Source organism: Elephas maximus, chromosome 25 (genome assembly GCF_024166365.1).
Source record: "Elephas maximus indicus isolate mEleMax1 chromosome 25, mEleMax1 primary haplotype, whole genome shotgun sequence".
Taxonomy (NCBI): Eukaryota; Metazoa; Chordata; class Mammalia; order Proboscidea; family Elephantidae; genus Elephas; species Elephas maximus.
This window is the reverse complement of record NC_064843.1, coordinates 19,818,516-19,838,796: the sequence shown is the minus strand read 5'-3', so window position 1 is coordinate 19,838,796 and position 20,281 is coordinate 19,818,516. Positions and strand designations below refer to the sequence as shown.

The 20,281-nt window shown below is 44.9% G+C and overlaps 1 protein-coding gene and 1 long non-coding RNA gene across 11 annotated transcripts in view; one reads left to right on the top strand and one right to left on the bottom strand.

Annotated features, from left to right (window-relative positions):
• Positions 1-12,453, bottom strand: part of LOC126067230 (uncharacterized) — a 74,055-nt gene extending 61,602 nt beyond the window's left edge. Inside the window, exon 1 of the long non-coding RNA XR_007515363.1 lies at positions 12,291-12,453. This is a non-coding gene — a long non-coding RNA (uncharacterized LOC126067230). The remainder of the gene's footprint in view (positions 1-12,290) is intronic.
• A 95-nt stretch (positions 12,454-12,548) lies between these two features.
• The window catches only part of SLC9A8 (solute carrier family 9 member A8), an 82,312-nt gene continuing 74,579 nt past the window's right edge, over positions 12,549-20,281 (top strand). For 8 of the 10 annotated variants that reach the window (XR_007515357.1, XR_007515358.1, XR_007515356.1 and 5 more), the window contains exons 1-2: positions 12,549-12,655; positions 15,324-15,505. Coding sequence is in view for 6 of the 10 variants with exons in the window: in XM_049868921.1 (XP_049724878.1) it covers positions 12,642-12,655; positions 15,324-15,505 (196 nt within the window). In the remaining 4 variants the exon portion in view is untranslated. The remainder of the gene's footprint in view (positions 12,656-15,323; positions 15,506-20,281) is intronic. The other 2 variants (XM_049868919.1, XM_049868917.1) reach the window with 2 other exon arrangements.

The window sequence follows — 20,281 nt, the reverse complement described above, 5'->3', positions numbered from 1 at the left end:
TGCTCTTTCCCTCCCCACACACGTCCCCACCACATACATACACCTTTCCCAGCCCTCTATCCTCCCAACACAGTTACGTGTTGATTTTGGTGAGAAAGTTGTTAGTGTTTACATTTTTGTTACTACGTAAGTGCCATTCACACCTGAGCTCTATGATAAACTATGATGACCTTTGCTTTCCTGGTAGGTTTTTATTCTTCCCTGAGTTAATAATTGTCTCGTCTTTTCCCTCTTTGGGCCTAATTTTCTTAGTACTTGTCATCAGTCAACCCCAAACTCTTTGCCAATGCTCTAAGTCTCATCTCAAGACACCCCAGTCCAACAGAAATCTTCCTGGTAAGGGTGATGGTTGAACATGATCAATGTTCAGTTCAGCGTCACTGAACTGTACACGTGAGGGTTGTTGAAATCATCAGTGTTTTGTTATACACGTTGTTGTTGTTAGGTGTCATCCAGTTGATTTCCGACTCATAGCAGCCCCATGTGACAGAGAAGAACTGCCTCGTAGGGTTTTCTAGGCTGTAATATTTACAGAAGGAGCTCTGGTGGCACAGTGATCAAGCGCTAGCTGCTAACCGAAAGGTTGGCAGTTGGGGAGAAAGATGTGGCTGTCTGCTCCCATAAAGGTTACAACCTTAGAAACCCTGTGAGGCAGCTCTAGTCTGTCCTAAAGGGCTGCTGTGAGTCAGAATCCACTCGACAGCCATGGCTTTGGTTTTTTGTTTGTAATCTTTATGGGGGCAGGTCACCAGGTCTTTCTCCCGCGGAGTGGCTGAATGGGTCTGAACCACTGACCTTTAGGTTAGCAGCTAAGTGCTTAACCATTGTGCAACCAGGGCTCTTAAATACATATTTACCACAATAAGGGGGCAAAAAAACTCCCTGGAGCCTTTAGAGTTGCTGGGATCTGGACTGGTTGCCCTCTCTGCTGCAGTTGGCCTGCTGGGACTTCCCTTTACCATTATCGACAGGACTCCCTTTGCATCTTTCTCTTTTGTGCTGGGTTTGTTTCCCGGGTCCTATGTCTTATTCTTCTTTCCTTGATGCCCTCTTTTTAATGTAGCACAGCCTCCAGTAGCAACCTGAGAAAGGATGTGTGAGAAGTAGAAATTTTGAGACTTTCCAAATATGGAAATTTTTTATTCTGTCCTCTTGGCTGGGTATAGAATTCTAGGTTAGAAATCATTTTCCTTCAGAATTTTGAAAGCATTTATTCCATCATCTTCTTGCTTCAAAGTCTCTGTTGAGAAGTCCAAAATTACCTTTTTTTTTTAATTGTGCTTTAAGTGAAGGTTTACAAATCAAGTCAGTCTCTCATACAAAAATTTATATGCACCTTGAAAAAAAAATTTTTTGCTATATACTTCTAATTGCTCTTCCGCTAATGAAACAGCACACCCCCTCCCTCCACTCTCTCTTTTCATGCCCACTCCTCCAGCTTCTGACTCCCTCTGCTCTCTCATCTCCCCTCCACACAGGAGCTGCCCACATAGTCTCATGTGTCTACTTGATCCAAGAAGCTCACTCCTCACCAGAATCATTTCCTATCCCATTGTCCCGTCCAATCCCCGTCTGAAGAGTTGGCTTTGGGAATGGTTCCTGTCTCGGGCTAACAGAAGGTCTGGGGACCATGACCTCCGGGGTCCTTCTAGTCTCAGTCTGACCATTAAATCTGGCCTTTTTACAAGAATTTGAGGTCTGCATCCCACTGCTCTCCTGTTCCCTCCGGGGTTCTCTTACTCTACTTCTTGATGCTTCAAATGTGACCTGTTTTTCCCCTCTCTTCTGGAAGCATACAGAATCTCTGTCCTCAGGATTCTGAGATTTCATGAGGATGTTTCTTGGGGTCTACTTTTATTCAATGTGCTGGGCACTCAGTGAACCTCTTCTTTTTTCCTTTTTAAAAAAAACAGTATTTTATTGTGTTTTTGGTTTAAGTTTACACAGCAAGTTAGGTTCCCATTTGACCATTCAAATTGTTTAGTGACATTAGTCACATTTGTCACAATGTGTCAACATTCTCTTTCACTGTGTTCTGGTTGTTCCATTTCCAGTACTCTCGCTATGAGTCGAAATTGGCCTGACGGCAGTAGGTTAATTTCCCTGCTCTTTTATCTTCTCATTTTTGCTTTAGAGTAAATGTCGACTTTTTGTCTCCTACAGGTGGTTTTTAAGTAGAGCTCCTATCTCATGGGTAATACCCTTTATTGTGTGTGCCACTGTGCTATTCTCGGTGAGCCTTTTCAATCTGAAAGCACATTGTCTTTTAGTTCTGGGGAACTTTTGTGAATTATTTTATTGATGATCTGTCCCCTCTGTTTCTCTGTTCTTTCTTGATGAAATGTCCATTATTCAGATAGGGATTTTTCAGACTGGTCCCCTAAATACCTTACCCTGTTCCACCTCTTTGTCTTTTTGTCTTACTTTCTGAAATAAACTTTCAACTTTATCTTCCAACACCTTTATTAATTTTTTTTATTTCTACTGTCACATTTTAAAAAGCAAAGATAATCAATCACTTTGATGACTAGGTGTGCCTGACCCAAGTCATGGTGTTTTCAATCACCTCATATGCATATGAAAGCTGGGCAATGAAAAAGGAAGACTGAAAAAGAACTGACACAGTTGAATTGTGGTGTTGGGGGAGAATATCGAATATACCATGGACTGTCAGAAGAATGGGAAGAATGGAAACCCTGGTGGTGTAGTGGTTAAGTGCTATGGCTGCTAACCAAAGGGTCAGGAGTTCGACTCTGCCAGGTGCTCCTTGGAAACTCTATGGGGCAGTTCTACTCTGTCCCATAGGGTCGCTATGAGTCGGAATCAACTCAACGGCACTGGGTTTGGTTTTGGTTTGGTCAGAAGAATGAACCAATTTGTTTTGGAGGAAGTACATCCAGAATGCACATTAGAAGCAAGGATGGTGAGACTTCATCTTGCTTACTTTGGACATGTCATCAAGAGGGACCAATTGCTAGAGAAAGACATCATGCTTGGTAAAGTACAGGGTCAGTGAAAAAGAGGAACCCTCAGAGAGATGGACCGAGACAGCAGCTACAACACTGGGCTCAAGCATAACAACGATCATGAGGATGGCACAGTACCAGGCAGCATTTCATTCTGTTATAAATGGGGTTGCTATGAGTCGAAGCTGACTTCATGGTACCTAACAACACTGTCATGTTTTTAATTTTCGAGAGCCTTTTTTTGTTCTCAAGATATTCCTTTTCATAGCATCCTGTTCTTGCTTCATGGTAGCTCTCTGAGTTTTTGTTTTGTTTGTTTGTTTTTTAATTCTCCTCTCCTCCCTGCATTCTATCTCTCTTTCCTCTAGTTACTTTTTCTGTTTCTGTTTCAATTTCTCCTGTAAGAGGCTTTCCTCAGATGTCTGAGGTTTTCTGCTCGGATTTAAGAGTGTGTACTTTGGGGAGGGGGGTATTGACTTTGAGCTGAGCCATCATCTGTTGGGGAAGCTCCTGATGTTAAAATGTCTTTAGATGATTCCCCTTGATCTGCTCAGGTTGTCCAGAGAAGATCCCTTGAGGCTTCTACCTGGAATGTAACAGCCTGGCTGGTCTGATTCTAGAGCCATGTGGGCAGCGTCACTATATACAATTCGCCTGGCCCCTCTGGACATGGGCAATGGGGCCAGCCGTGGAGGTATGGGAAGGACTCAGACAGGATGTCTGAGCATGCAGGCTATGGTAGGCTCAAATATGGCCTCCCAAAATTTCTCCGCATTAAATCCCTGGAACCTGTGAACATTACCCTATTTAGAAAAGGGTCATTGCAGGTGTAACTAAATTAAGGATTTTGAGATAAGGTGATAATCCTGCATTATGGGGGTGGGCCCTAAATTCCAGCACAAGTATCCTTGTAAGAGACGGCAGACGGAGATTAGGCACACAGAGATGATGTGAAGACAGAGCAGAGAGAGATGCAGCCACAAGCCAAGGCATGTCAACAGCCACCAGCAGCTGGAAGAGGCAAAGATTGGATTCTCCCCCAGAGCCTCTGGAGAGAGTGCAGCCCTGCTGACACCTTGATTTCAGGCTTCTGGACTTTACAACTGTGAGAGAATAAATTTTGGTCACTTACTTAGTTCGTGGTAATCTGTTACAGTGGCAGTAGGAAACTAATACACAGGTGCTCAATTAATCCCTTCATAAGAAACTGTTTTCAATATAGCACCCCTGCCCTAACATGTACTGGGCTTGCCAAGCTGAGACACCCTCTGTTTTACTGTCTCCAGTTGGTAAACCTCCAGCCCTCTGCTGGGGTTCAAGTGTCCAGCTGCCTAGAGTTGGGGGTGGTGGGGGTCTGATCCAACTGCTTTGGCAACAGACTTTTAGTCGATTCCTTCTATTTTATACCCCTTCCCCCAACACATTTCAATTCTACTTTCAGAGGTACCTGGTGTCACCAAGTCCTTTGGGAGGAATCCTGTGGGGGTGAATCAGGTTGGTCTTGGCTTTTCTCACTTCTGGCTGAGGGTTTGGTTTTTTCGATTTTACCAATTAACTCATCCGCTTTCTGTTTTCTAGTCCTTGGGAATTTATTTTGAATTTATTGAAAATTAAACCCCCTTATTGTCAATTTAGGGGGGCTTAGGTTTTTTTAGGGGTACAGCAAAAGTAGAAGCATGTGTTTCATTTCCCATCTTTTCCCAAAAGTCTCACCGAGTTCATCTTAAAATGGCACTCTCTCCATCTGTTGAATTCCCACTTTCTCCTTCTCTAGAGGCCTCTGCCTGACTCATCTCTCCACTTCCCGTGCCAAGAGTGGGGTTTGGCGTGTGGTAAATGGGGGGGGGATGGTGGGGGTAATTAACAGAATCATCCTTAGCAATGGTTATCATAAAATATCCTCGAGGGTACTTGTCCTAGTTTAGTTTGCCCAAATGCAGACCCCAAGACAAGGCTGTGAGTGCAAGTAGTAGATTTAGAAGGAGCCCTGGTGGCACAATGGTTAAGTGCTCGTCTGCTAACCGAAAGGCTGGCAGTTCGAACCCACCCAGCAGCTCCAGAGGAAAAAGACCTGGTGATCCGGTCCCGTAAAGATGTTGTTGTTGTGTGCTGTATTGTCCATTCCAACTCATAGCGACCCTACAGGATAGAGCAGAACTGCTCCATAGGGTTTCCTAGCTGTAATCTTTAAGGGAGGGATCGCCAGGTCTTTTCTCCCTCGGAGCCCCTGGGTGGGTTCAAATTGCCAGCCTTTTGGTTAGCAAGCAAGTGCTTAACCACTGATCCACCTTCCTGTAAAGATTACAGCCTAGAAAACCCTATGGGCATTAACCTCCCAGCATAGCTTGTGCTGTGCAAGAGGAAGCCTTTAGGCAGGGCATCACCAGTGCTTGTAGTAGGGCCCTCCACGGGGTTATGAGGAGGCACCAACAGAGTGCTACAAGGGTAGAGAGGCAAGTAGACACTCAGATTCCCAGGCCCCACCCAGTAGAACCAGTAAGTCTGTGGTAGGACTGGAATCTGTATTGCTGTACAAGCTCTCTAAGATGTATCTCTTGCACCTGATCCTACCGAATTCTACAAGCCTGACTTCTCCATTTCTGCTTAGTAATTCTAACCAAAACCAAACCTGTTGGCGTCGAGTTGATTCTGACTATAAGGACCCTATAAGACAGAGTAGAACTGTTCCACAGGGTTTCTAAGGAGAAGCTGGTGGATTCGAACTGCTGACTTTTTGGTTAGCAGCATGAGCTCTTAACCACCACACCACCAGGGCTCCCTAGTAATTCTAGTGCCCATTTATTGAGAAACTAAGTACCCAGGGCCAGATTAAAACATTAGAGTCCAGAGGCAGTTTAAGAGATTATGGTCAACTCTTCTCTATATGTAAATTAATATAAAACAATAAAAAACCCAAAAAACTAATGGTAAAAACAAATGATGGGAAATCTAACACAGACTTTATTTTTCCCTTCGTGTGGTAGGCAGAAGACGTCCATTCTCACCTAAGGCGTCCAAGGAGCTAATCCCTGGAACCTGTGAATATAGTGTTACATGACCAGGGAGAATTAAGTTTATTAATCAACTGACTTTGAGAGGAGATTTCCTGGATTATCTGGGTGGGCCTACTGTAATCACAAGGATTTTATAAGTGAAAGAGGGTGGCAGGAGAGTCCAAGTTAGAGGTGGGGACGTGATGAGAAAGCACAGGTCTCAGTGACAGGATTGCTGGCTTTGGAAATAAAGGGGGCCACTAGTTAAGGAATGCAGGCAGCCTCTGGAAGCTGGAAAAGGCAAGAAAACAGATTCTCCCCTAGGGCCTGCAGAAGGACCAGCCCTGCCAACACCTTGACTTTAGCCCAGTGAGACTTCTAACCTACAGAACTGTAAGATAATAAATTTGTGTTGTTTTAAGCCAATTCCTTACAATAAATTTCCTAATATGTATTCCTTACTAGTTCTGCTTCTCTGATTGAGCCCTGACTGGTACACATGGAAAATGGAAACTATTCTGATTCCTTAAAAAAAAAAAAAGAACTGTTGAATCCTTGAATTCTTTAAAAAAGTTTTTGCTGGTAGCCCTGTTTTATTGACAGCTTCGGCCGTGTTCTAGGCTGTGGGAAAACATTGGTGAACAAGACTTCATTTTCCGCGTTGTAAAATGGGGCTAAAAAGATTATTTACCCCACTGTTTGTTGTTTGTGTGCCCCTGAGTTGATGCCAACTCATAGCAACTCTATGCGACAGAGCAGAACTGCCCCACAGCGTTTCCTAGGCTGTAATCTTTCTGGGGGCAGATCGCCAGGTCTTTTTTTCTCTCGGAGGTCCTGCTGGTTTCAAACAACCAATCTTTCCACTAGCAGCCAAGTGCTTAAACCATTGCACCACCAGGGTTCCTTACCTACTCGTAGGGTTACTTCTTTACTTATAAAAACCCAACCAAAACTTATAGGGGTTAAATAAATTACCACACGTAAAGCACCGGGGATAGTGCCTGGCAAGGAGTGTTTAAGAAATGTTAGAAAAGATAAAGGAAAGAAAAAGGCAGGAAACAGGACCCCTGCTTTCAGGGAGCTTATAGCCTAGAGGGGGAAACAGATGATAACCAGAGAAAGGAAAGGCAAGAGGATATGGGTAAAAAAAGCCTCAGAAACACAAATGTTTAAGACCTTACACCAGGGACTGCAGTCTACGGGCCAAATACATTCTGCCGCCTTTTTTATACAGCCCACAAGGGAGGGATGGTTTTTACAGTTTTAAATGGTTGGGGGAAAAAAAATCAAAAGAAGGAAAATATTTCATGATATATAAAAATGATATGAAATTCAAATTCCAACGTTGATCAGTAAAGTTTTTTTGGAACTAAGCCTTCCCCCTTTATATGGTCTATGACGTTGTTCGCACCACAAAGACAGAGTTGAGTGGCTGTTAACAGATGGTAAGGTCTGAAAAGCTGAAAAATATTTGCTGTCTGGTCCTTTACAGAAAAAGTTTGCTGACCCTGCTTTAGACTGAGTGATCAAGGAGGGCCTCTCTGAGGAGGTGACATTTAAACTGAGATCTGAATGACGAGGAAGGTTAGGGGTGGGGGCAGAGCAGTCCAGGCAGAGAGAACAAAGAACAAAAGCAGGAGTTTTCACTCTAATTCTACAACAGCCTTCCCAATAAGGAGGGGCTGGATCGAAAAATAGAAATGGGCCTGGAGGTTCTGCGGCTGCCCTGGCCTCCCAGGGCCACAGAACCCAGATAGGTCAAGTGGTAGCTGGGAGCCGAGACTGCCTGTGTCCTGTGCCAAGCCCTTCTCAGCCTGGCATGGCACAGGAGACCAGGAACAGCTGGCTGAGTGGCTTTATTTGCCTTCCGGGGGGCAATGAAAACGCACAGAGCTCGCCCACAGGCCTGAGAGCACGTGTTCTGCAGCTTCATGGTTGGTGGCCAGCCCAGAAGAGGCCAAGGCCAGGTGTCCCATGACTGCCGGAAAACCCTGATGTGGACTCGGTAGCAGGGCGGTGGGTGGGGTGATGGGCAGAAGGGGCAGCCTTGGTACTGTTCAGGACCTGCCATACTGACTGCCTACAGCCTGCAGCCCACTGCAAGGGGCCTACCCTCCAGCCCTTAAGGGTCCACTCCAGCCAGGCGGGGTTTCCTGGGGCTGGGGAAGAGTGACAGTCAACAAGTGTGGTGCACGGGAAGCCCAGTTGTCAATCCTTTATGGGCCAGTTCACTCCCAGCCAAGCTCTGTGCTAAGGGAGCAAGGTAGGCTGTTAGCCCCATTTTAGAGGCATAGAAATTAAGGCAGTGGGGGCACTAAGAGGGGAGCACGGACTCTGCATCTGAATCCCAGCCTCACCATTTGCCAGCTGTGTGACTTCAAGCAAGTGGCTTAAGTTCTCACTTCGGTTTGTGGAGGATGGTATCCACCTCAAAGAAATGTAAGGAATTAAGGAAACAATAGCCCAGCACCACACCCACAGAAAGGGCTCAATAAACTTGGTTGATCCCATTAACATTCTCTGTTAGCTTTGACAACAGCCTTTAAAAGATGAGAACTTGGAAGTCAGGGTTTGAGCCAGACAGATCTCTCCTCCACCCAAGTCTCTGGGGCCAAAACCCTGATGTCATCCCTGACTCCTCTTTCTTTCACAGGCCACAATCCATCAGCAAATCCTTCAGCATGCACCCACCTTCCAACCATTCTAACCACCTCCACGTACCACCTTAACCTAAACTGCCATCAGCTCCTCCCACATCCTTGTTGTTAGGTGCCTTCTGGTAGGTTCCAACTCATAGTGCCCTACGCACAACAGGACACTTTCTGGTCCTTCCACCGTGCTCACAATTGTTGCTATGCTTTGAGCCCATTGTTGCAGCCACTGTGTCAATTCATCTCATTGAAGGTCTTCCTCTTTTTCACTGACCCTCTACCAAGCATGATGTCCTTCTCCAGGGACTGGTCCCTCCTGATAAAAATGTCCTAAGTATGTAAGACAAAGTCTCACCATCCTGGCTTCTAAGGAGCATTCTGGCTGTACTTCTTCCAAGGCAGATTTGTTTCCAGCAGTCCATGGTGTATTCAATATTCTTCACCAATGAGAAGTGATTGAAAATACCATAGCTTGGGTGATTTTTTTTTTTTTTTTTGGGGTGAGGCACAACTTAGTCCCCAAAGTGACATCTTTGTTTTTTTAAACACCTTAAAGAGGTCTTTATAAAGAGGTCCTCCCACCTAGATCATTGCAAAGGCTTCCATCTGTGGCCCCCTAGTCAACTCTCCAAGCACAGCCTGAGGGTTCCTGATGAAAGTCAGGTCATGGCACTCTGATCAAAACTCTCCGGTGGCCTCGCAACACACCCAGAATTCACCGATTTATTTATTCATTCAATAAGGTTTTTAAGAAATAATATTTATTGTGTTTGTGGTGAAAGTTTGCACAGCCAATTAGGTTCAATAATGATTTATTAAGAGCCTACTATGTGCCAGGTTGTCCTGGGTATCACAAAAGGTTAAATGCTTGGCTACTAACTGAAAGGTTGGTTGTTCACATCCACCCACGGGCGCTTCTAAAGAAAGGCCTGGCAATCTGCTTCCAAAAGATGAGCCACTGAAAACCCTACGGACAGTAGTTCTACTCTGACACACATGGGGTCACCATGAGTCAGAATAGACTTCACGGCAACTGGTTTGGTTTATTTATTTTTACTATGTGCCAGGTACTGTTCTAGGCATTGGAGATACAACAGAGAACAAAACAACTTACTTCCTTGAGGAGGGAGATGGACAATCAATAAATATTTAAGTAAAGCATATAGTATGTCAGGTGTTACAGAGAAAATTAACTCAGGAAGAGGGGAGGGAGCCTTGGATTTTTAAATAGGGCGGTCAGGCATGCCCTAATGGACAAGTTAAAGGTTAAACAAAACCCAACAGTGGGGAAGGTGAGAGCCAAGCTATCTAGGAGCAAAGCATTCCCAAGGGATCAACAAGTGCAAAGGTGAAGCGCTCCTGGTGTATTTCAGGCCCAGCGTGACTGAGTGGAAAGTGTGGCGGGGAGACAGGGATAGGTCAGAGGGTCTAAGGAGGCAGGGGTGGATCCTGTAGCTTTTTGCAGGTTTTCTTTCTTTGACTGAAAACCTAAACCACTGGAGGTTTTGAGCAGAGGCATGACTCAAGTCTTAAAGGATTACTCTAGCCACTGTGGCCTTACAACAGGGTACCAGCCTCCTGATAGGGTCCTTCCTACCCTTCTAGCCTCAACTTGTTCTTTCCTATAGCTCAACCTCTCTGCTACCAGGCACATGTAGACAGCTGCCATCAAGCTGACTCCAACTCATGGCAACCTTATGTACAATCGAACGAAATGTTGCTTTGTCCTGTCTTCCTCAGGATCCATGCTCACCATCTATGCTTGAGTCTACAGTTGTAGCTACTGTGCCAATTCATCGAACTGAAGCTCTCCCTTGCCCTCACTGGCCCTCTACTTCCCCAAATGCAACGTCATGCTCTACTGATGATGTGCCTGAAGCAAGCAAGCTGGACGATATTCTGTGGTGATCCATAAGGTTTTCATTGGCTAATTTTCAGAAGCAGATCGCCAGCCCTTTCTTCCTAGTCTTAGTCTGGAAAGTCCGCTGAAACCTGTCCACCATGAGTGATCATGCTATACTTAAAATACTAGTGGCATAGCTTCCAGCAAAACACAAACCACCACAGTACAACAAGTGGACCAACAGTGGTAGAGGCACATTAAAAAAAAACAACCAAACTCATTGCCCTTGATTCCAATTTATAGTGACCCTACTGGACAAAGGAGAACTGCTTCGCAGGATTTCTGTTATGGATGGAATATTGTGTTCCCCCAACACGTGCATCAGCTTGGCTTAGCCATGACTCCCAGTACTGTTTGATTGTCTACCATTTTATCATCTGATGTGATTTTTCTACATGTTGTAAATCCTACCTCTATGATGTTAACGAGGCAGGAATAGAGGCAGTTCCATTAATATGGCAGGACTTAATCTACCAGATTAGGTTGTATCTTGAATCAATATCTTTTGAGATATAAAAGAGAGAAGCAAGCAGAGACGCAAGAGGACCTCATGCCACCAAGAATGAAGAGCCTGGAGGAGAGCACATCCTTTGGGCCCTGGGGTCCCTGAGCTGAGAAGTTCCTAGACCAGCAGAAGATTGATGACAAGGACCTTCCCCTAGAGCCGACAAGAGAGAGAATCCCTTCCCCTGGAGCTGGCACTTTGAATTTGGACTTCTAGCCTCTCTGACTGTGAGAGAATAAATTTCTCTCTGTTAAAGCCATCCACTTGTGGTATTTCTGTTATAGCAGCACTAGATGACTACGACAGTTTCCAAGGTTATAAATCTTTACAGAAGCAGACCGCCACATCTTTCTTCTGTGGAGTGGCTGATGGGTTCGAACTGCTGACCTTTTGGTTAGTTAGCAGCAGAGCGCTTTAACCACTGAGCAACCAGGGTTTCTTAAGCACACGTTTTTGTTGTCAGGTGTCCCTCAGTTGTGTCCTGTGTGACCACACCTACAACACTATCCTCACAATTGTTGCTATGTTTGAGCCCATTGTTGCAGTCACTGTGTCAATCCATCTTGTTGAGGGTTTTCCTCTTTTACCCTGACCCTCTACCAAGCATAATGTCCTTCTCCACAGACTGGTCCCTCCAGATTTCATCTGACTTGGATGCACAATCAATGGCCGTGGAACCATCAGTCAAGAAAGCAAATTACATACTGCATTGTGCAGATCTGCTGAAAAAGATCTCTTTAAAGTGTTTTAAAAAGTAAAGCTGTCACTCTGAGGACAAGGTTTGCCTGGCTGAAGCCATGGTATTTTCAGCTGCCTCATATGCATGAAAAAGCTGGAGAGTGAATAACGAAGATCGAAGAAGGGTTGACACCATGGTATTGCCAGTTGGTGAAGAAAGAATGACCTGCCAGAAGAACAAACAAATCTGTCTTTGAAGAAGCACAGCCAGAATGCTCCTTAGAAGCAAAGATGGTGAGACTTCGTATTATGTACTTCGTACGTTATCAGGAGGCACACAATAGGGGCCTAATAAATATTTTTTCAATCAACGAACAAATTAATAAATAACACACTCCTAGCTCCTCAGCACCTATTTTAATGCTAGACTCAATAAATGTCCGCAGATAAAATGTTAATTCAACAATTCTGCCGAGTCCAGGTGGTTATCCCTTTTTACAGCTGAAGAAAATTTCGGCTCCGACTAGGGAAGTGCTCTTCCGCGGCACTACCTGCGCTCCAAGCTAAGGTTCTTTCTTCCTCCACGACTCTTACCTGGCTGAAGTAGAGGGTGCTTGCGCTCAGGGTGATTCAGTGACTCAAAATAAAAATAGCTCCCCCTAAAACGTCCCTGCCCTGTAGAGGGAAAAGCCAGAGCTTCGCGGGGCCAGACGGTCACGTGGTCAAACCTGGGCCTACGTCCAGGAGGGTCCTCCCACGCGTCTCCGCTCACCTTCGGGCTACTGAGACGAAGGGCCAGAAAGGCCACCCACGCACTGCTGAGGCCCCGCCCCCTCTCGCTGGCATTCCCGCGCCTCCAGCGGAAGCCGGAAGGAAAAGTGGGCCCGGCTAGCCCCGCGGCTCCGAACTCGGTGGTCTTGGAGGCAACGCAGGATTGGGGAGAAGATGGCGGATGAGGAGTGAGTGGGCTTCTCCGGGGCGGCAGAGACGGCAGGGCTGGGCTCTAGCGGGTGACAACGGGCGCTTCAGGCCGCCCTCTGGCCCCGGAAGGTGGAGCTCCTTTTGCCTGTTGGCCAGGCCCGACTGTGCCGGCGCCTGCGAGGAGGGCGGGAGGGGCGGGCCTGGGCCCTGCAGCCTCCTTGAGCTCAGACCCTCCGGCTGGGGATCGGCTGCACAGCGCAGGCCTGGAGAGCCGTCTTGCGGACACCGAAGCCCAAGTTTCACTTTCCTAGTTTTCGGTCACCTGGTGATTACTGAGCCCTTGGTCGCCTCCTCCAGGAAGTCTCCCAGCCCCCTTCCATTTCCACCTGCTTACCCAGTACCCTCCTCTATAACAATCTGTTTCCGCGTCTGTCTCGTGCACTGAGTTTTGGTTGTTCATCCAGTCACTTTTGGGCGTCTGCTCCGTTGCAGGTCCTGGGCACGTTACAGTGAAGGAGGCAGCCCAGGAGCCCCCACCCGGGAGCTCACATTCCAGTGGGGCAAGAAGACCATAAATAGACAAAGATGATTTCAGGTCGTGACAGGTGCTCTGAAGAAAACAGAACACTGTTAGGGTGGGGGTGGGCAGTCTACTGTCTGAGGAAGAGGTGACATGTGAGCTGAAATTTAAATGACCTAAGGAAAGATGAGGTTGGGGACAGCAAATGGCCTGAAGCAGGAAAACGCTTAGTGCTTTTGAGGGCAGAAAGAAAGGCAGAGTGGCTGGAGTGTAGAGAGCAAGAGGGGAGCTACAGGACAGGAGAGATGGAGGGGTCTGGGTCCTCCAGGTACTTCTGGGCAAGGACCACTGGTAGTGCATCTTCCATCATACCCAAATAGGTGCCCTTGTCCGTGTTTGAGGAGCCCTGGTGAGCAGTGGTTAAACCCCTGGCTGCTTTGCGAAAGAAAGATGGGGGAGTTTGCTTCCATAAAGAAACCCTATGGGGCAGTTTTGCTCTGTTCTGTATGGTTGCTGTGAGCCAGAATCGGCAGGATGCAATGGGTTATCCGTGTTTGTGGAATAAGTATGTGAAAATTAACAAAAAACCCCTTGATTGATGAGTCTCTCAACTGACATTTCACACATGCCTTTTGGCCAGGTGGTAGTCTTTTCATTTAGTTGGCTTAGTTATTGAGCATCTGCTCTGTCGCAGACAATAACTTGGGCCTCAGAAGTACAAAGCAAAGGAGGCAGAATAGCCCAGTGATTTCAGAGTTTGGTTTGAAGCTTGACTACCACTGAGTAATTTAAAATGGTGGCCAAGTTAGGTAACTTCTCTGAGCCTATTATTCATGGGTAAAAGAGAGAAGGTAATAGTACGTACCTCGGCAATGTTGTGCCTATCAAGTGAGGGTTGGTGTGTTGGCTGCAATCGCAAAAAAATTTTGTGCTGATAGTTAATGTGCTCAACTGCTAACCAAAAGGTTGGAGGTTCAAGTCAACCCAGAGGTACCTCAGAAGACAAGTCTGGCAGTCTGCCTCCCAAAAATCAGCCATTGAAAACCCTATGGAATACAGTCTACTCTGACACACATGGGATCACCATGAGTTGGAATAGACTTGCCAGAACTGGTTTTGTGATAGCTAGTCCGTGGGATGGTAACCCTGGTGGCATAGTGGTTAAGTGCTACGGCTGCCCGAGAGGTTGGCAGTTCAAATCCACCAGGATGCTCCTTGGAAACTCTTTGGTGCAGTTCTACTCTGTCCTATAGGGTCACTATGAGTAGGAATTGACTTGGCAACAGGATTTTTTTTTTTAATTCCTGGAATGAAGCAAGTGCTCAATAAATGTTAGCTGTTTTAATCCCAGTGAAAATTATTAGTATATCAATATTGCAGTAGTTCACAATCCCAGTGCAATGTGAGGAGAGAGTTCTGGGAACATAAGCAATGGGGAGGGGGCAACTGGAATGTGGTGGGGTATTAGAGAGAAAGTTACGCTTGAGCCTTTTGAAAGCTAAAGGACTTAGTAAGGTGGGAGAAGGTTATTTCACCCAGATCAGTACCAAATCCACTGCTGTTAAGTCAATTCCAATTCATAGTGACCCTGTAGGACAGAGTAGAACTGCCCCATAGGGTTTCCAAGGCTGTAAATCTTTATGGGAGCAGACTGCTACATCTTTCTCCTGCGAGCAGCTGGTGGGTTCAAACCATCGACCTTTCGGTTGGCAGCCAAGCGCTTTAACCACTGTGCCACCAAGGCTCCTTTTAAACCAGATCAGTAGCTGGGCAAATTCAGGTGACTTTTTTAATTTGTGGAAAAAATCCAGGGAAGAGAACGTTAACTGGAGAAACAAGGGCACTCAGCAGTGTTGGACCTTGGAATATGATGGAACTCTCCAGATTACCCCCTTTATGTTCCCCATTAAGTACCAAGGGTGCAGGCAGCATTTTGTTTCTATAAGAACCCTGATTTTCCTTGGTCCTGTGCTCTACGGTGGCCATGTGCAAAAGCACTTCTGGCCACTGGTATGCTTATGCTGCAGTGGGCAGGAATTGTCTCAGTTTCTCTCTGAAGCCTGCCTGTCAGCTTTAAGACTCGTGAATCCCATAAAGCTCTTTGCCAGGTTCTCCCTCTGGTTTGAGGTGTATCAATACCTTGGGACCCTTTTTCCTTTACCTAATTCTGCTTTTTGTGTCTCCAGCAGGTTCCCCAACACAACTCATGACGGTCTCAATGTCACCCTCCATACCACCCTGGCCATCACGACAAAACTGGTGCTCCCGACCCCTGCCAAGCCCATCCTCCCTGTGCAGACAGGGGAGCAGGCCCAACAGGAGGAGCAGTCGAGCGGCATGACCATTTTCTTCAGCCTCCTCGTCCTAGGTGAAGGCAGAGACATCGCTATTGCTGACTTGAGTGTCTGTATGCTCTGTCTGTATGGTTACCGCTGCCACCACTGTTTACTTTGTTGTGCTTCCTTCTATTGGTTTTCCACTTAAAACAGTAAGGAAAGTAATCATTTCATAAGAGGGTACTCTTTCCTATATAAAATCATGTTGTGTGCTGTCAAATTGATTTCAACTCGTAGCAGCCTTATAGGACAGAGTGGAACTGCCCCATAGTGTTTCTAAGGCTGTAATCTTTACAGGAGCAAACCACCAGATCTTTTCTCCCACAGAGCCGCTGGTAGGTTCAAACGAACTGCTGACCTTTCGATTAGCAGCCAAGCACCAAACTGTTGCACCATGAAGTATCCTCCGTGTGATATCTTAGACATTCTCTGAAGGAAAGAAACAGTTTTTTTTTAAAATTTTATTGTGCTTTAAGTGAAAGTTTAGAAATCAAGTCAGTCTCTCACATATAAACTTATATACACCTTACTACATACTCCCATTTACTCTCCCCCTAATGAGCCAGCCCGCTCCCTCCTTCCAGTCTCTCCTTTTGTGACCATTTTGCCAGTTTCTAACCCTCTCTACCTTCCCATCTCCCCTCCAGACAGGAGATGCCAACACAGTCTCAGGTGTCCACCTGATACAAGTAGCTCAATCCTCATCAGCATCTCACTCCAACCCATTGTTCAGTCCCTTCCATGTCTGATGAGTTGTCTTCAGGAATGGTTCCTATCGTGGGCCAACAGAAGGTTTGGGGACCATGACCGCTGGGATTCTTCTAGTCTCAGTCAGACTATTAAGTCTGGTCTTTTTATGAGAATTTAGGGTCTGCATCCCACTGTTCTGCTGCCTCAGGGGTTCTCTGTTGTGCTCCCTGTCAGGGCAGTCATTGGTTGTGGCCGGGCACCATCTATTTCTTCTGGTCTCAGGATGATGTAAGTCTCTAGTTCATGTGGCCCTTTCTGTCTGTTGGGCTCATAATTATCTTGTGAGTTTGGTGTTCTTCATTCTCCTTTGATCCAGGTGGGTTGAGACCAATTGATGCATCTTAGATGGCCGCTTGTTAGCATTTAAGACCCCAGACGCCGCACTTCAAAGTGGGATGCAGAATGTTTTCTTAATAGAATTTATTTTGCCAGTTGACTTAGATGTCCCCTGAAGCCATAGTCCCCAAACCCCCACCCTTGCTCCGCTGACCTTCGAAGCATTCAGTTTATCCTGGAAACTTCTTTGCTTTTGGTCCAGTACAGTTGAGCTGACCTTCGGTGTATTGAGTATTGTCCTTGCCTTCACCTAAAGTAGTTCTTATCTACTATTTAATCAGTAAATAACCCTCTCCCACCCTCCCTCCCTCTCCCCCCTCTCATAACCACAAAAGAATGTGTTCTTCTCAGTTAATACTATTTCTCAAGGTCTTATAATAGTGGTCTTATACAGTATTTGTCCTTTTGCATCTGACTAATTTCACTCAGCATAATGCCTTCTGGGTTCCTCCATGTTATGAAATGAAGAAAGTTTTTGACCTGGAAAGAACCTGGGCACCTTCTAGTTCGGTGGATTTCAAGCTGTGCTCATAGAAGTTGGTGTGGGTGTGGGTGTGGGTGTGTGTGGGTGTAGGTGTAGGTATAGGTGGTGGGAGTGGCAGGAGGTGGAGAAGTCAAGTGGCAGGGCATCCAGACCCTAGCTTCAACCAGAGCAGCATTTTTGTCTTTTATATCTATTGGGGTTCCATGTAAATTCTTATAGAGTGAAAGATTTTAGTAAAAGATTGGAAACCCTTGACCCAGCACACAATTTTCCTCAATGTCTGTCATTCCCGTTAACCATGGTCACAACTTTTTGCATATCTGTATACCACCTGTACTGTTACTTACTTACGTAATTTTTTTTTTAATAGATTGATTCTTTCACACTTAAAATCTGATCTTTTTCAATCCCCTCCTTTGATGGATGAGGAAACTTAGGCCAGAGAAGTTGATTGATACACCTGGCTGGTGGCAGACTGAAGACTGGGATCCATTGGACAGACTTGGATTGAAAGGTTTAGATAAAACATGATAACTCAAATGTATCCCCAGGACAGTAGGCAGCAGACAACTGTTTTAGATGAAAAGTGCCATTGAAACTGCACAACCACAGTGAATTAGCCAACTAAGGGAGAAATGGTTTAGCGTTTGACCCAAGCAAGTCTAAAGTTGGCATTTTTATGTTTTCTGCTTTTCTTGCGTGATACTGAAATCACATTTCTAATTAGATTAGATCTTTTCAGAAGTGTCAATGGTGGGCTCTTATTAAATAATCCTTTAATGTCTACAAGGACTTTTTTTTTTAATTAATTTTTATCGTGCTTTAAGTGAAAGTTTACAAATCAGTTCAGTCTCTCATACAAAAATTTACCTACACCTTGCTCTACACTCCTAATTGCCCTCCCTCTGATGAGATAGCACAGTACTTGCCTCCACTCTCTTTCCTCGTGTCTATTCGGGTAGCTTCTGGCCCCCTCTACCCTTTCATCTCCTCTCCAGACAGGAGATGCCAACATAGTCTCATGTGACCACTTGATCCAAGAAGCATGTTCTTCACCAGTATCATTTTCCATCCCCTATTCCAGGCCAATCCCTGTTTGAAGAGTTGGCCTTGGGAATGGCTTTTGCCTTGGAGTAACAGAAGGTCTGGGGTCCATACAAGGACTTTTTTGAGGAAAAGTGTAATTTCTATCACATATATATTCAGACTTTGGTAAAATGATCAAAGAGTTTTAATAATGTAGTAATTTTATTTGAAATCCTTTGGACTCATCCTTTAAGATTAAAAAAAAAAAATTGTATTAAATACAGAAAAAGTATGCAAATCAGTAATGTACTATGTCCCATATAGATTAATACACCCAGGTAATTCTTTACCCTGTAAATGTCGTCGAATTCTGTTGCTAGGAGGTTAGATCAATAGTCAAAGACTTTGTTTTTCTCTTGTTACTGCACTTGAATGTGAAAAAAAAAAAAATGCTTTTCTTGATTGAGAAATCTTTGGCACCTGAAACCCTCCTTCCGGCTTAAGGAGCATTACTCTATTAGCGTACTTATACATTGCTTTCGGTTTGAGATCCTGGAGAATATAAAAGGCAGGCCTGGAAAAAATTTTTGTTTTGTAATCACTTTTTCAAAGGAGGATGAAAAGTATAGGACTTTCAAAGTAACTTTCAGGGTGTGGAGCATTTAAGATTAGCTTGTGCCAGAGACCACAAAACAGGTTTTTACAATGTGTTTTTAATCCAGGCAACATCCTGCCCATTGTTGATATGACTTTGGGGCCAGAAAGGGCTGAGCTGTGTTTAATAAGTAGTGTTGATCATAAACATAATCTCTGGAGTCACACTAACGTCAGGTCGATTCCGTTTTCACCTAATCAGATTCCTGGCAGTTTGAGTTGATATCTCCACTTTTTATGTGTAGGTTGGCATGTGTCAGCAGAGTGGATTAATTTTCTGTCTCCTTAGGTGCTTCTCTGCCTGCCTTTTTCCCCCCAGATGATAAGCATGAGCTTTGGTCACATATTGTACTTATCCTTTGGAACTTTATTCTTTTTCTTAGTGTTTAATGTTGGATTTTTCTAACTAGGTTAAATATTAATATTAAAATAACAGCACAGATTGATAGTTTAAAGCACAGTATAAAAATAAGACAAAATTTCTATATTTATAATGGTTCTTCCCCTGGCCACCTGGTGCTTTTTGTTGATTCTGAAGAAATCTAATTCGTCATCACAGGCATTGAGGGTGACCAGAGAGCAGCCATGTAGATTATTTAAACCTTTACCTTAAAAAAAAAATTTTTTTTCGTACTTTTACAATAACACTGTTCGGGAGGTGGTGTGCCATGTAGGTGGCTAGGAGAGTGTCGTACACTAACATGACGTTACATATAGGAGTGACCGACGTGAACATATACTCTTTTTTCCCCCAGAAATACTTGGTCCTTTCAAGCAGTGTTGCATCCTCTTGCTTTCGTTCCTCTTTTTCTTTCCTAGCAACAACCCTGTGAGGAAAGGCAGACGTTAACCCTGCTTTGGAGACTGAGGAATGAAGGCAGCCAGGAGGGAGGTGGGCGGCGCGTGGTGGTGAAGAGCTCATGGTTGGCATCATGTGGTTCTGCAGCACCTGCCAATGGTGTGACCTCTAAGCCACAGTTTTCTCATCTATAATCAAAAGAGATAATGGTAGTAATAGTTTAGGGGGTATTAGGGGGGGTTCAATGAGATAGCGTTTACAAGTCCCCAGCACCGTGCCTGGCTTGTGCCAAGCCTTCAACCAGTGGGAGCCGCAGAACACAGCGGTTGGGGGTCAGGGAGCAAGTGTCCCAGCTTTAGGTGTCTTAATGTTCTTGTCACTAGACTAAAGAATTTACGTTTTCCTGTTTGTAAAACACTCTCACTTCCTTCTGTGTTAAACAAGAGCCAGTGTCATTTCAACATATCCTATTTTGGTTATATTTTTGTAAAAGTGATTAATTTCCTTGACTTCCTCCTCACCATTTAGTTTTCCAGTTGATGGTTTCTTCAGAAAAGTTGAGCATTTCTCAGAATCAGGAACATTTGAAGAATTTTAAATGCTCACGGAAGATTTAGGAGCTTATTAAAAAGTGAGATTTGTTGGTTTTTCAATAACCACTGAAAAAGCAGTAAATTTAATTTTTTAATAAGCTGTTTCAGGCATATAAAGAAGTGTAGAGAAAATATAATACGCACTTGTGAGTCTACCTTCTGGTCA